Below are 13,822 nucleotides of genomic sequence, written 5' to 3'. Positions count from 1 at the left end.
TCCTCTAATAGTAAGCCAAAAAAGTCCCCAAATTTAAGTATTTTAGAATGATTTTTTTCCTAATAAGTATAAACGTTTTCAGAAATTGTTAGCAGTCTGTAATTTGGCCTATATGTACAAATTTTTATTTTCAGGAATTAGAGTGGATTAAAGTGCTTGAAAATTCTCAAAATAATGTCTCCTCAAATCCTAGGGGGTTATTGTTATTATATTTAGTATTATATTTGTCTTCAAAAAGTGAAATGATTTGTTTGAGCTTAGTGTTCTTCAAAGAGGCAGTGTACTAATTGCTCATTTCCCCCAAACTAAATCTTTACTTTGGGACATTAGTTTTTTATTAGCATGGTAATCCAAAGTTTAAATATGTGAGATGGCAATAACTTCTTTTTCATATTTCCTTTATTCTGTCTGCAGGTTGTAAAAATTAAAATGAACAAACTACGGCAGAGTTTTAGGAGAAAGAAAGATGTTTACGTTCCAGAGGCCAGTCGTCCACATCAGTGGCAGACAGATGAAGAAGGGGTTCGTACCGGAAAATGTAGCTTCCCAGTTAAGGTAAAGCTCATGTTTCTATAAATCTATATGTGGGAAGGAATTGACAGTCTATTATGTGTGAAGTCTCATTAATTAGGACACTTAAAAATAAACCTCCAAAAATGAATCCCTTCGTATTTTACTTCAATGGTAGAATTAATAAAATAGATTATAATTTTTTTCTTTAAAGAGGATGTTTCCTTTGTATAGCTTTCCCAAATCATTTTCTCAAATCGAGATCTCTTTTAGGATGGTGGAATTGCTTAAATTGCTTCCGGCAAAAACTGAGCAATACTGCTTAACAGAAAACTGGAAGTATTGGTTTCAGATTTTGAGGTTTTGCTCTGTAAAAGGACACTTGTTCATTACATTTATTCAGTGGTTTCCTAAACCAAAATCTTTACTTTGAGATATTAGTTTTTTATTAGTCAGGTAGTCCAAGATTTAACTATGTGAGAGAGTATATATATCTGGTGTATTATCTGGAATCAATACAAATAAGATCACTTCTGATAAGAATATGAATCCTGAAGTATCTAAAAATCCCATGTTATCAAGAATCAAATTAATTTCAGTGAGATATACTTACTGAGTGGCAGGATAGAGGTAGTGGGAGTCTGCTTTCTTTAATTTTGTAATTTTTAATCATATAGAGGTTATTTAAACTAATGCCTTCATTTGTCACAACAGGAAATGGAAGCTCAAAGGTTAAGAACATAGTAAAGATCTAGAGAACAGTGTGCCATACAAGTGCTTTCTCTTATTACTACTTGAGACTTGGGAGAAGAAAGGTCATATTTAAGGACATGGAAGAAATGTACACGCTATACTGTTGAGTGAAAAGAGGCAATCAAAACTTACGTAAACACATGGTGAGATGTGTTATATGCGACAAAAAATAGAAGAAACTAGACCAAAATGTTGATCTCTTAAAGAAAAATTAGTTTAATATGAAATGTTAAAATTTTTTCTCTTATTTTATGTTCTTATTTTGTGTTCTTATGTGTGAATATTCCTATTGTGATTTTTCTCCTCCTTTTTACTGCCTCAGTACCATTGTTTAAAACATGGACTCAAGCTTCAGAAACAAGAAAAAAATCTCTGTGATGAGAAAAATGATGTGTAGAATCTACAGGTTAAATAAATATATGGTTATAAAAATACACAAATTTTCCCACAGTCTGTCAGTAACAGCATTTTCCTAATCACTTAGCTTTGTTTACTTATCTCATTTGCTGAAACTTTTATAGGAATATTTCAATTTTTAATATTTAGTATGATATTAAAATATGGAAAGAAAAAACCTCTCACTTAAAAACTAATACTCTTCTCTACTCCCCTCCCCCCCAAAAAAGAAGTTGGTGCATTTGGTTAAAAAGTTGAATATTATGTAGAAATGAGCACTGTTAGATACTCAGAGTATAAATTACAACCTCTTAGGAAGGCTGTTTGTAAATATTAGTTAACAATTTTAAATGCACTTTTCATTTGACCAGCAATTTTTTTTTACATATAAGAATTACATTTAAGTACATTATAGATATATATAAGTGGTCATCTTAGCATTGCAATAACAAAAATTTGGAAATATCCATCATTCTAGATTGGATAAAGAAATTATGACATCTGTTAAGTGCAGTTCTTTGCGACTATTAAAATAGAATAAGGTAGATCTGTGTTCATGTATTCAGTAAATTTCTTAGAACACCTGCTAGAACACCTCCTTTGTGCCAGACATATGCTAAGTGGTAAGCAAAAAAGACTTAGTTCTCATTCTTGTGGAGTTTATAGTCTCCTTGTGGGGAAGACAGACTTTAATGAGATATTTGCATTATTAATATATGAGTACAAACTGAGATAAATGCTTTTTAAAAAGAGGATCTGGTTCTTTAAGGGTATATAACAAAACATGACCTAGACTAGAGGATCAGGGAAGGCATTCTTGAAAAAATAGTTTTGCACTGATATCTAAAGATTAAGTAGGAATTAATTAAGTAAAAAGGTAGGCAGAACATTTCAGAATTACGGAAAGTGTGTATACATAGGCCCTGGGCGATAGTGAGAGAAAGGAACGATTTCAAGGAGCTAAAGGAAGTTGTATGAGATGAACCTGGAAAGAAGTGGGGCGGAATTTTGTAGGCCATGTTAAGGATTTTAGATTTTAAGAGTAACGGGAAGCCATTTAATGTATTGTTTTTCATTACTTATTTATTTATATTACTGTGGTAAAGTACACATAGAATAAAATTGACCATTTTAACCGTTTCCGAGTGTATAGCAGTGATATTAAGCACATTCACACTATTGTGCAGTCTTCACCAGCAGCCATCTCCCAGAACTTTTTCATCTTTCCAAGCTGCTGGGACTCTGGTTGCAGTGATGTGGAGGTAGTCCAGTGTGGATGTAAGGAGTCTAGCGAAAGATTAGTATTATAGTAATCCAGAGGGGAGATATAATGGTAGGCTGGACTAGGGTGGAGACCGTGGAGATGAAAAGAGATGAAGTACATTGAGAGGTAATTGAGAGATAAAAGCAACAGGAATTGGGCATGAACTGGATCTAGGGAATGAAAAAGGATAATATCAAGGAGGACACCTAGTTTCTTGTCTCAAACTGATAGAGGTGGTGATCATTGACAAGCACTGACATTGACATAGGAAACTCTGCATGGGCTTGTCCAGAAAGATAACTTTATGTTTATCATTAAGTAATAAAGGCAACATACAGAACAGTGTATAGAGTATGAATCTTTTCATAGTTAAAAAAAAGCATATACGCTTATATAAATGTAAGAAATATCTGTAAGAAGACACAAGCAACTCTGAACTCCAGAATAAGAATGAAGAATTGAGGATCTTTTACTTTGTAACATATATCCTTTGGAACTAACGACATTTCTTGTGAACATGAATCATTTATAATAAATAAGCATATATGTTTTTTAAAAACCTCACTCCCAGGATTCCGAGAGGCTGGTATACAGTGTTGAAATAATTGAAGTAGAATTAATTGAAGTACTTCTTCTAATTAGCTATGAAATATGTAACTTTTAAGTATTTTATGTGAGATAAATAAGATTCATTATTTTTCAGCGTACTTCTCATTTATCATAAGAAACTGCTGGATGGGATGTGCTTTAGAAATAAGCACCTAAGATAATTTTTATATCTTATGCAGATAAAGCAGCTCATTTAGGGTTTTTTTGTGTCTTTTCCAAATGGCCTTTTGAAATCCTTTCTACAAGACATTTATTCTCTCTGGTATGTCATGCCCTCCATACCCACCTTCCCTCCCCAACCCCAACCCCACCCCATCTTACAAACACACATTCAACTGCCCAGAGACAGAACCCGAACTCTTTTTTCATAACCTGGAAATAGATGCATTTCCTCGGTCAGCTATAGCTAGGCAAATGATGTCTTATCTGGCCTGGCCTGAGAGACCACTGAATTCTGAACTAGTGGTGAGTTGGTATGAAAAGCTGTTCGTGTAGGCAGCAGAGCAGTGGGCATGTTCACGGAGGAAGAACATGTTGGTGGGAAGGGGAGATGAGCTCTTGTTGAGGTTTCAATGGGTCATGTACATGCAGATCCCCACTGACCACAAAAGCACCATGAGTTTTGATTTTGAGGTTACAAATAAATTTTAGTGAGTAGGTGAATTTGCAAATACGGACTCCTAGAATAATGAAGATTAACTATATATAAATTGTCATTGAAGTCATGAGTAAGTGAGATTGCCTAGGGGAAGTGGGAAGAAGGCCTAGGACAAACAGAAGGGACAAGCAGTGAAGTAGATCTCTTCCAAGGAGAATAAGAATGAGCATCCAGAGATATAGAAGAGAAACCTGGAGAGTGTGGTCTCAGAAGTCCATGTTTCAAGGAAGGAGAAAGTGGTCAAATGCTATAAGAGATCAAGTAGGGAATGAAACTTCATTAGATTAAAAACTTGAAAGTCTTGGTGACTTTGATGATAGTATTTCCAATGCAGTCATGAGGATGGAATCTACATTCAGGAGTGAATGGTTGCAGAATAAGGAAGAAGACGACAAATCTAGAGGTTACTAATTCAAGAAATTTGTAAGACAAGGTCGTATGAGGATAAGGAAAGGTGGAAGGGACGTATTACAAGGGGCACAAGGCAATTTTGGGTGGTGATGGCTGTTTTATTATGTCGATTATGATGATGGTTTCTCAAGTATACATATTTCAGATACTCAGCAAATTTTATACTCTAAATATGTATAGTTTATTATATGTCAATTATATCTCAATAAAGTGTTAAAAAATTTTAACGCAAAAATTTGTCTTCAAAGGAGAGCAATAAAGGCAGAATAGCAAATGGAGTATGAGGTTGAGGAACTGTGTGTGTGTGTGTGTGTGTATGTGTGTCTTGTTTTTCTAACAGTTTTATTAGATACAATTACATACCATACAGTTTACGCATTTGAAGTGTGTAACTCCCTGGTGGCTTGATTTTGTGTTGAGTTTTGTTTTTAAGATGTGAGGGACTTGAGCATAGTTAAAGACTTTTACAAAGCATGTGAAGAGTGAATTAGTTTTAGACCGGAGGAAAGATGCTGCTTCTGTTGAACAGTAACAAAGGTAGAAAATAGAGTGTAAATGTACTTAAATTTATGGTGGTGGTGGGTCGTTGCAATTGATGGATTTCTATTCTAAAGACAGATTTTCTTAAGAAAATAGGAAGTGAAGCCATTTATAGAAGAGTGAGGAGAGAGAGAAGTTGTGGAATTAGATTTTGAAGAAATAGACTAGCTACTCCAGAGAATAGGAGATACAGGATATGTAATCACTAGGAATAAAAATGCAATCCTAGGCAGTGATCAAGTAAAACTATAACTAGTTTGGTTTCTGCCATGTATGTTTAAATATATTAGTGCCTATATAAGTATAATAATTTAGTATGAGTAATGGTGAAGTAGGCTTCAAAGCTTGTCTTAGAATTCTGTCTACTAATATAATACATAATTTTTTTAATGGAGAGAGAATTTTAATGTTAAAAGTGAAATATTACCTGTACACAAATATTACCTATACTGGTTCTCAAAGCAAGGTCCCTAAAACCTTTTCATAGGGTCCTGAAATACTTTCTTTTCCAACTACATATGTGAAGCCAGATTTTCTTCATATACTTCAGCCAAAACAACATATTGCAGCAAATCGAATTAAGATGCATATATGAGTATCCAGTTTTTTTCTGTTAATCCAGATATTAAAAGCTCTTCAAAAATGTGAAACTATGCCACTCTTTGGAAAATATAGTTATTCTTCATTAAAAATGTTATTTATGTTACAATGGGTTTATTATTATTTTTAAATAAGTTAAATGTTTTATAGTTTTTAGTTTTAATTTCTAATATAGTAATTATCAATAGATATAATTGACACAAACAAAAATTATTTGGAGTTGTCAGTGTAATGAACCCTGAAACCAAAAATTTTGAAAACTGCTGATTTAAACAGTGTGCCTCATCCATTAAAGTAATCTTCTAAGAATCTACCTGTAATTACCTACTAACATTATATTTTAAAATGCTGATATTAATTTTGGATGTTAAATAAGTAGAATCCTAGTCAGTCCATCAGTCCTTTGACTTGTAAGTAAAATCTTAATTCTCCGATTATGTAGAATATATGGAATGCTAAAATGAGCCTTCTGTTGGGTGGATTCTGGAGGAGGTCATATTATCTTCAGATTAGGAAGGATAGAGATTAAGAAGATGGATACAGAATTCATACTTGTTAGTAACATTTATAAATTGTTTTAATTATTTTAACTCACTTTTAAAAGCGCTTTTTTATCCCTTTGGTTTAGGGTTATAAATGTAAAGCAGAAATTGTGCCAGTATGTAAAAATAGGATAGACTAAATGGAGAATTGAACATGTGAATGCTAGAATTGGATGTATTTGCCTCTTAGACCTACATTTTGCTGTATTAAGTGATCTGCCAGGTGGTTTGGGGTTCATTTCTTTTGAAAATAAGGACTTGACATTGTGTTAGAAGTTATAATAGGGTTTTAAGAACAGGCTTTTTTAATTTTGTGTATAACCATGAAGCCATGGCACAGAAAGTAGAGCTCTTACTATTTCAGTATTTCTAAGAGGCTAGTTTCTGATCCAGTGACTTAACTTCCATGTAACATTTAATAATCTGTGATTTCAGAAGATTTTGGTGCAAAGTGTTATGCCAGATTAAAAGTTGCTGAACATAATTTATCAAGAAAAAAGCACAAATGCACAAAATGAAATGTAAAATGGGAAAATAATCAGATAGTGATGAAATTTTAAAAATTAAGATTCTGTACAAATAAGCTTGAAAATACGGATAAAATTGGTAATATTCTTGGGTTATATAAATGACCAAAACTTACTCCAAAAGAAATAGGAAATATGAAGTGACTAATTACTCTAGAGGGAATACTGTAAGATGTCAAAGATACCTACCTCCTTTTACCACCTCCTACCCCTAACATGCCAGTAGAATAATATTAAGCCTTTAACGAAAAGATAAAAGTCATGCTTCATCTGTTCATCTAAGCCTTACAAATTCATTTTATAAACCTATTTTTATATATGTAGCATTCTAAAACTTGACAGAGCATCAAAGAAAACTACAGAGTAAATTAATTTATAGATATCAACACAAAACTCTTGATAAAATATTAACACACAGATTCCAGCAACCCAATTAAAGAATAATTTATACCCACTCATCATTATCTAAAGGTAAAGTCTGAGGGAGTGAATATCTTTTATATCAGGTGGGACAATCCCTTAAAAACGTACTTGCAGAGACTTCCCACTATTTTCCATTGGCTAGAATTGAATCAAATGCCCATGTTATAGTTGCAAGAAAAGCCGAGAAAGCAATTATTTGGTATTTTCAGCCGTGGAGGCAGGCTCTTCTAGCAGGGAAGCTGGTTGAAAGAATGGTTGTCATGCAGGCAACTAACAATTAGCCAGTACTATATCTTATCTATTCTTCTTAAGTATTTATCCTCTCTGTTTGTTTGTTTTTTTTTCCTACTGCCATTACTTTAATCAGGTCCTGATCCTTTTTTTCTCCCTTAGATCATAAGAATTCTTGACAATTTTTTTGCTTCTACTCTTGTTTCCATTTTAAACTATTATCTTAGTGCTGTAATAGTGATCTTCCTAAATTACAAATATGGTTATATCACCTACCTGCCTCCTGTCCTTTAACAGCTCTGTAATAAAAATTTAGAGAAGCATCTATAGCTCTCTGAAAGCATACACTTGTAAGCCAAACTATCTGAGTTTGAGCTTTGCTGGTTATTAACTATGACCTTAAGCAAATCCCCTAACCTCTCTGGGCCTCAGTTTTATCATCTGCAAAATGAGGACTAGTACATGTTTAGTGTAGATAGTCTGAGAATTACATGAGTAAATATACTACATTTGAAAAACACAATACTGCCTGGCACATAGTAAGTACACAATAAATGTTTGCTGCTGCTGCAATTGTATTGGTTAGATGCCAGCCGAATACTGGAGTTTTTAATATGCATTTCTTATTTCTTGTTTTTTTTTTCCTTAAATGAATTTTTAAGACTGCAAGTTAAATATTTTCTCTTGAATAGCAGTTAGAAACTTAATAGATGTTTGGTGTCCAAGGAGTTATGCATTGGTCACACCAGCATCTCCTAGCTTTAAAAATTCTGTTTCTCCCAAGAGATGGGACATTTTCTGCTGCTTATAATTTTATTGCCTGAGCGTGACAATTTTCTGCATACACAATAATTTTTCCTTTCGAAGCTACCTCAAAGTCTAATTTTTTGGAAGATACTCTAGGTGACAAGTAGTGATCCAAACTTAATGTTCAACCATGTGTGGTACCAACAAAATAAATCAACCAAAGTGACAGTTGAACAGATACATTTTATTCATTTCTAAGTTTGCTAGCATGCTGGCAATGACAGCTACATCATAATATGCTCTTGTGTCTGAAACATTAAAATGTGTCTTTGAATCAGAGCAGTAAGATAGCTCAGATAAGTTTTTTAACATAAATTGTGAAATATTAATGGTTTATTCATCCCAAGCATTTCAGTTACTCATGATTTGCTGTGTGGTTTGCAAAAAAGTTTCAACTCTGTTCAGTAACTCTTAAGAACTTCTTTGTGGCATAATATGCAATAAGATTTCTGTTACATGATATCGTTAGGAATAGTTGGTAATTTCTGATTATTTAAAACCAGGACTTGAACTCTACTGGTCTAGACTTAGAGGATTATGTTCTTGAGCATGGTATTGTAATTTTATAACACGATGTGCCAATTAAAAGTAGGTTTATTAAAAGTGTTGAATATAATTTAAACTTAAAATTTTTATAGCAAAGGAATATATGCTGTAGTCAAAAAATGTCTTTTCACAGGTATCAAAAACAGGAAGAATGGTTAACAACTACATTCCTATCAATAAGTACCTCAAAGGGAAAAGAATTAAGTGCTCCAACTAAAAGATAGAGTGGACGAATGGAAAGGAAAACAAGACCCTTACGTGTTGCCTATAAGAGACTCACTTCAGATTAAAAGACACAGACTAAAAGGAAGGGGATGGAAAAACATATTGCTTTGATGGACCTAGAGGGTATTTAAGTCAGACAGAGAAAGATCAACACTATATGATTTCACTTACATGTGGAAACCAAGGAATATAAAGAACAAACTAATCAAAGACAGATTCACAAATATAGTGGACAATTTGGTGATGGACAGAGGGGAAGGGAGTTTAGGGGACTGGGAGAATGGGGTGAAGGATTAAAGAAGTACAAATTAGTAGCTGATGGATGGTCACGGGGATGGGGAACATGGCATAGAGAATTCAGTTAGCATTAATTAACACGTTGGCTAGGTGGAGGGTCAGGGCCAGAGGAGAGAAGGAGTAATTAGGGGGATTGTTTTATAAACTATATAAATGTCTAACCAATGTACTGTGTACTTGAAACTAATTAAAATAAATTTTAAAATATTCTAAAAAATAAAAAAAAAGTCTTTTCTACCCCTAATCTCACTTCCAAGTTACACTTTTAACCATTTTTATTTGTTTCTACCATTGGTGATATTTTAACTTCTTTAAATAATATGATTTTACTACCTTTTCTTAATTTATCCATATTTATCATTGGTTCCCCCACTATAAAGAAGAAAGGGAATGATTTAACCTACACATCCTGCCCTTCCCTCTTCTTTTGCCCCTTCTCCACCAGATTTTTGGAATTAGATTATTTTTGGTTTTTCTTTTGGTTTACTCAGAAAATCTTTTGTTCTATTAATTTTAGATGGTATATCTTGATTCCTCACCATGTAAGATAAAAATACTAAAAATCCATTCTCTTACCTTCAAACTCGTATCAGCTATGCTTTTCTTTTTAACAATATATAGGTCATTAACATTTTCATTCTGTCCTGTAGGCATAAATTACTCTTTCTTTGCCATGAGTTTATTTTGAAAGTTTTCATGATTTTGAGTCTTATTATTTCTTAATGTAGAGCTAAGTCATGTGCTACATCTTCTTCTCTTTGAATCCAGTAATTCAGTGACATATTCAAAAATACTCACTGAGTGCCTGCCGTGTACCAGGCAGTGTTCTAGGCTGCTGTTACTCACTAGATATACAGTGATCAAAACACAAAATCCCTGCACAATGCATAGATTCTAGTGGGTGTTAACAGTGAGCAAATAAATATATATATAAAGTACTAGTATATCAAAAGGAAGTGAGGGATGAAGGGAGTGCATGGAAGGGGGTGTGAAATTTAAAATAGATGGTCAGGGAAGCCCTCACTGAAAAAGTGGCTTTTGAGCAAAGACCCCCAAAAAGCAGATAGTATGCTTCCTCCGATACCTGAATGCTTGCTTTCTTACTTTCTTCTCATCTCTACTTGTACCATCTGCCTCCGACATACCAGCCATTCTCCTGCCCCAGAGCCTTTACATTTGCTGCCTGGTATGTTGGAGGCACAACAAGGAAGCCAGTGTGTTTAGAGCAGATGGTACAAGTGGAGATGAGAATCAGGTAAGTAGCAGGGTGCCCAATGATATAGTTAAGTACTTTTCAATATCGTCGTACCTGTCACCTGCATTTTTACTACAAATACCTAATAATACATTTTTTACTACCCTAAATAAAATGTTTGCATAGTATAACCTACTTATGCTTACATAATTGAATATATAAATAAGAAACAAAAGGACAATTTTAATAAAATTATACCAGTGTGTAAATACTTGGACATAACTACACTGAAGACTTAAAGTAGTCCACCTTTATATAGACTCACTGTGGATGAGAGAGCTGCAGATACAGATCGATGTGATGCATTGGTAATTTCTATACCACAAGTAGATTGCAATTGGTGATGTTATATTTTGAATTGGTAAACAACCTTTGGTAAAATTCTTATTAAAGTACAGTCTTCCCTTGATTGACAATTGCATTTGTGTAAAAAATACTGTGTGTGTTTATATGTAAAATGGAGTGAGGGCCTAATCTAAAATAAAGTAAGTTTTTTATCTATTCTAAGTGAATGTCTAGTAGGACACTGAAATGTCATACAGGTAAAAGGAAATTTGTCATCTATGTATGGCTCCTTACCAACTACCTACAAGTAATTTTTCCAGTCATTCCAAAAGTGCCCACATACATTTCCTAAATACCCCTCTTTGAAAAACCACTGGCGTAGGGCCTTACAATACTGGGTGATAAGAAGAATCCTTGTCTCATTCTGGATCTTATCACTGTTTATCAGATTGAACAAGTTCCTTTCTATTCTTGGTTAAGAAATAATTTTAAAATTATGAATGGAAACTAAATTTTATCAAAAGCCTTTTCTGTACCTATTGAGACGATTATATTATTTTTATCTTTAATTTTGTTAGGTAGTAAATTACACTTATTGGATTTTTTGAATCCTCAATCAACCTTACATTCATGGAATAAACTCTACTTGATCATTATTCATCATGATCAAGTTGAGTTTATTGAGTGTATTGCTGGGTTCTGTTTGCTAATATTTTGTTCAGAAATTTCACATCTGTGTTTTTGAGACAGATTGGACTATAGGTTTCCTTCCCTTTATCGTGTCCTTGTCAGGTTTTATATTAACATAATTGAGGCTAAATTCATTTTGGTAAGGCCTGGTCTGCCTTTAGTTTACATTCACTCCTAAGGCATTCTTGTCCAGGTGTTCCAAGTGACAGACTGTGGTATTCACTGGAACCCATTCCTCTGTGGGATCTTAACTCTAATTCTTCACTCCTCAGCACATTGAAAATGCCAGAAACTTAGTCTGTTTAACATGTTTCTCTGTTTCCTGTACTTGTGAATTGGTAGGTTTAGAGGCTTGATAAGAAGTAGTTTTGATTTTTTTTTCCCCAGGAATATCTGGTTGGTGGTGTGGACAATCATCAGAAGGCACACAATAGCTGATTATGGATCTTTGTGATGACAGTAACCATTGATCATTATTGCCTGGGATTATTAATACATTAAGGGTAGTAAAATGATGATATTCCAACTCTGCCATCCTTTCTCCATTTATTAGCTATAATATTTATATGAAGCAAAATTCCCCATATCTACTTTTGGTTAACAGCAGTATAGTTTAATTAGGAAAAGCAGTGTAATTTCATTTATGAAAGAAATATTGAGCTATGAGGAAGATCAGGCCCCACTTCAGTCATAAGCAACATTACCAAAATGATGACTCTCCCTATTTGATCAACCACCTTTTTAAAAAGAAGAATAACAGATACTCTCCCTATTTGATCAACCACCTTTTTAAAAAGAATAACAGATATTGCTTATGATATATCTGATAAGATGTTAACATCCAATATATATAAAGAACTCATACAACTCAACAATAAAAAAACAATTCAATTAAAAAATGGGCAGAAGGTGGCTCCATAGTGTAGTGGTTAGCACGTTTGCTTTATATGCAGAAGGTCCTGGGTTCGCACCCTGGGTGGAGCCATGGACAATACCCCGGGTGTGCCATGCCCTCCGGGTTCACGCCGCGAGTGTGTGAGAGGAGTCGCCCCACCTTCAGAGATCCAGTTCTTAAAAAGGGAAATGGCAACATCCATTGGTCAGGGGTGGAATTAGGGGGAAAAAAATAAAAATAAAAATAATAATAAATTAAGAAAAAAAATGTTCAGAAGTCCTGAACAGGTATTTCTCCAAAGAGGGAATACAGATGTCCAAGAGACATATGAAAAGATGCTCAAGGTCACTAATCATCAGAGAAATGCAAATTAAAACCACAAGGAGATATCACCTCACACCTGTCAGAATGGCTATCATCAATAAACAAGTGTTGATGAGGATGCGGAGATAAGGGAACCCTCGTACACGGTGGCATTGCAAATTAGTACAGCCACTATGGAAAAGTCTGGAGGTTTCTCAAAAAATTAAAAATGGATATACCTTTGACCCAGCAATTGTACTTCTGGGAATTTATCCAAAGAAAACCAAAACAATAATTAGTAAAGATCTATGCACCCCTATGTTCATGGCAGCACAATTTATAATAAAAGAAGTTATGGTTCATATATACGATGGAATATTACTCAGCCATTAAAAAAATGAAATCCTATCACTCACAATGACATGGATAGACCTTATTATGCTGAGTAAAATAAGTCAGACAGAAAAAGATAAATACCATATGATTTCACTTACATGCGAAATCTAAGGAACAAAAAGAACAAACTAATCAAAAACACACAAATATAGAGGACAATCTGATGGCGGGCAGAGGGGTGGGAGGTTAGGGGGCTGGGAGAATGGGGTGAAAGGTTAAAGAAATACAAATCAGTAGTTGATAGATGGTCACGGGGATGGGGAGCATGGCACAGGGAATGCAGTCAGCGGTAATGTAATGACTAGGTGCAGAGCCAGAGGAGAGACAGAGCAATTAGGGGGATCGTTTTATATACTATATAAATGTCTAACCAATGTACTCTATACTTGAAATTAATAATAAAATAAAGAAGAATAACATTAACTTAATATATGTAAGAGCAATAAACTATAAACCATTACTTAAATAGGAGAGTGCAGAGGTGATGTCAGCTTGTTGAAAGAAAGTAGATCTAGAAGTCGAAAGATCAGAGTTCTGTTCCTGGTCCTGTTAATTTACTAGTTATGTGACCTTGTTTAAATCACTTAACTTTTTTGACACCTAGTGTCACATTTGAAAAATGAAGCTTTTGGATCTCTTTAAGTTACTGATAGCTTTAG

General features: G+C 34.0%; 1 protein-coding gene across 13 annotated transcripts in view; it reads left to right on the top strand.

Annotated features, from left to right (window-relative positions):
* The window catches only part of NUMB (NUMB, endocytic adaptor protein), a 128,026-nt gene that overhangs the window by 75,716 nt on the left and 38,488 nt on the right, over positions 1-13,822 (top strand). For all 13 annotated transcript variants that reach the window (XR_003044097.1, XM_015599699.2, XM_015599702.2 and 10 more), the window contains one exon: positions 415-555. Coding sequence is in view for 12 of the 13 variants with exons in the window: in XM_015599699.2 (XP_015455185.1) it covers positions 430-555 (126 nt within the window). In the remaining variant the exon portion in view is untranslated. The remainder of the gene's footprint in view (positions 1-414; positions 556-13,822) is intronic.

Source organism: Pteropus alecto, unplaced genomic scaffold, assembly GCF_000325575.1.
Source record: "Pteropus alecto unplaced genomic scaffold, ASM32557v1 scaffold8, whole genome shotgun sequence".
Taxonomy (NCBI): Eukaryota; Metazoa; Chordata; class Mammalia; order Chiroptera; family Pteropodidae; genus Pteropus; species Pteropus alecto.
This window is presented reverse-complemented; position numbering and strand designations above follow the sequence as displayed.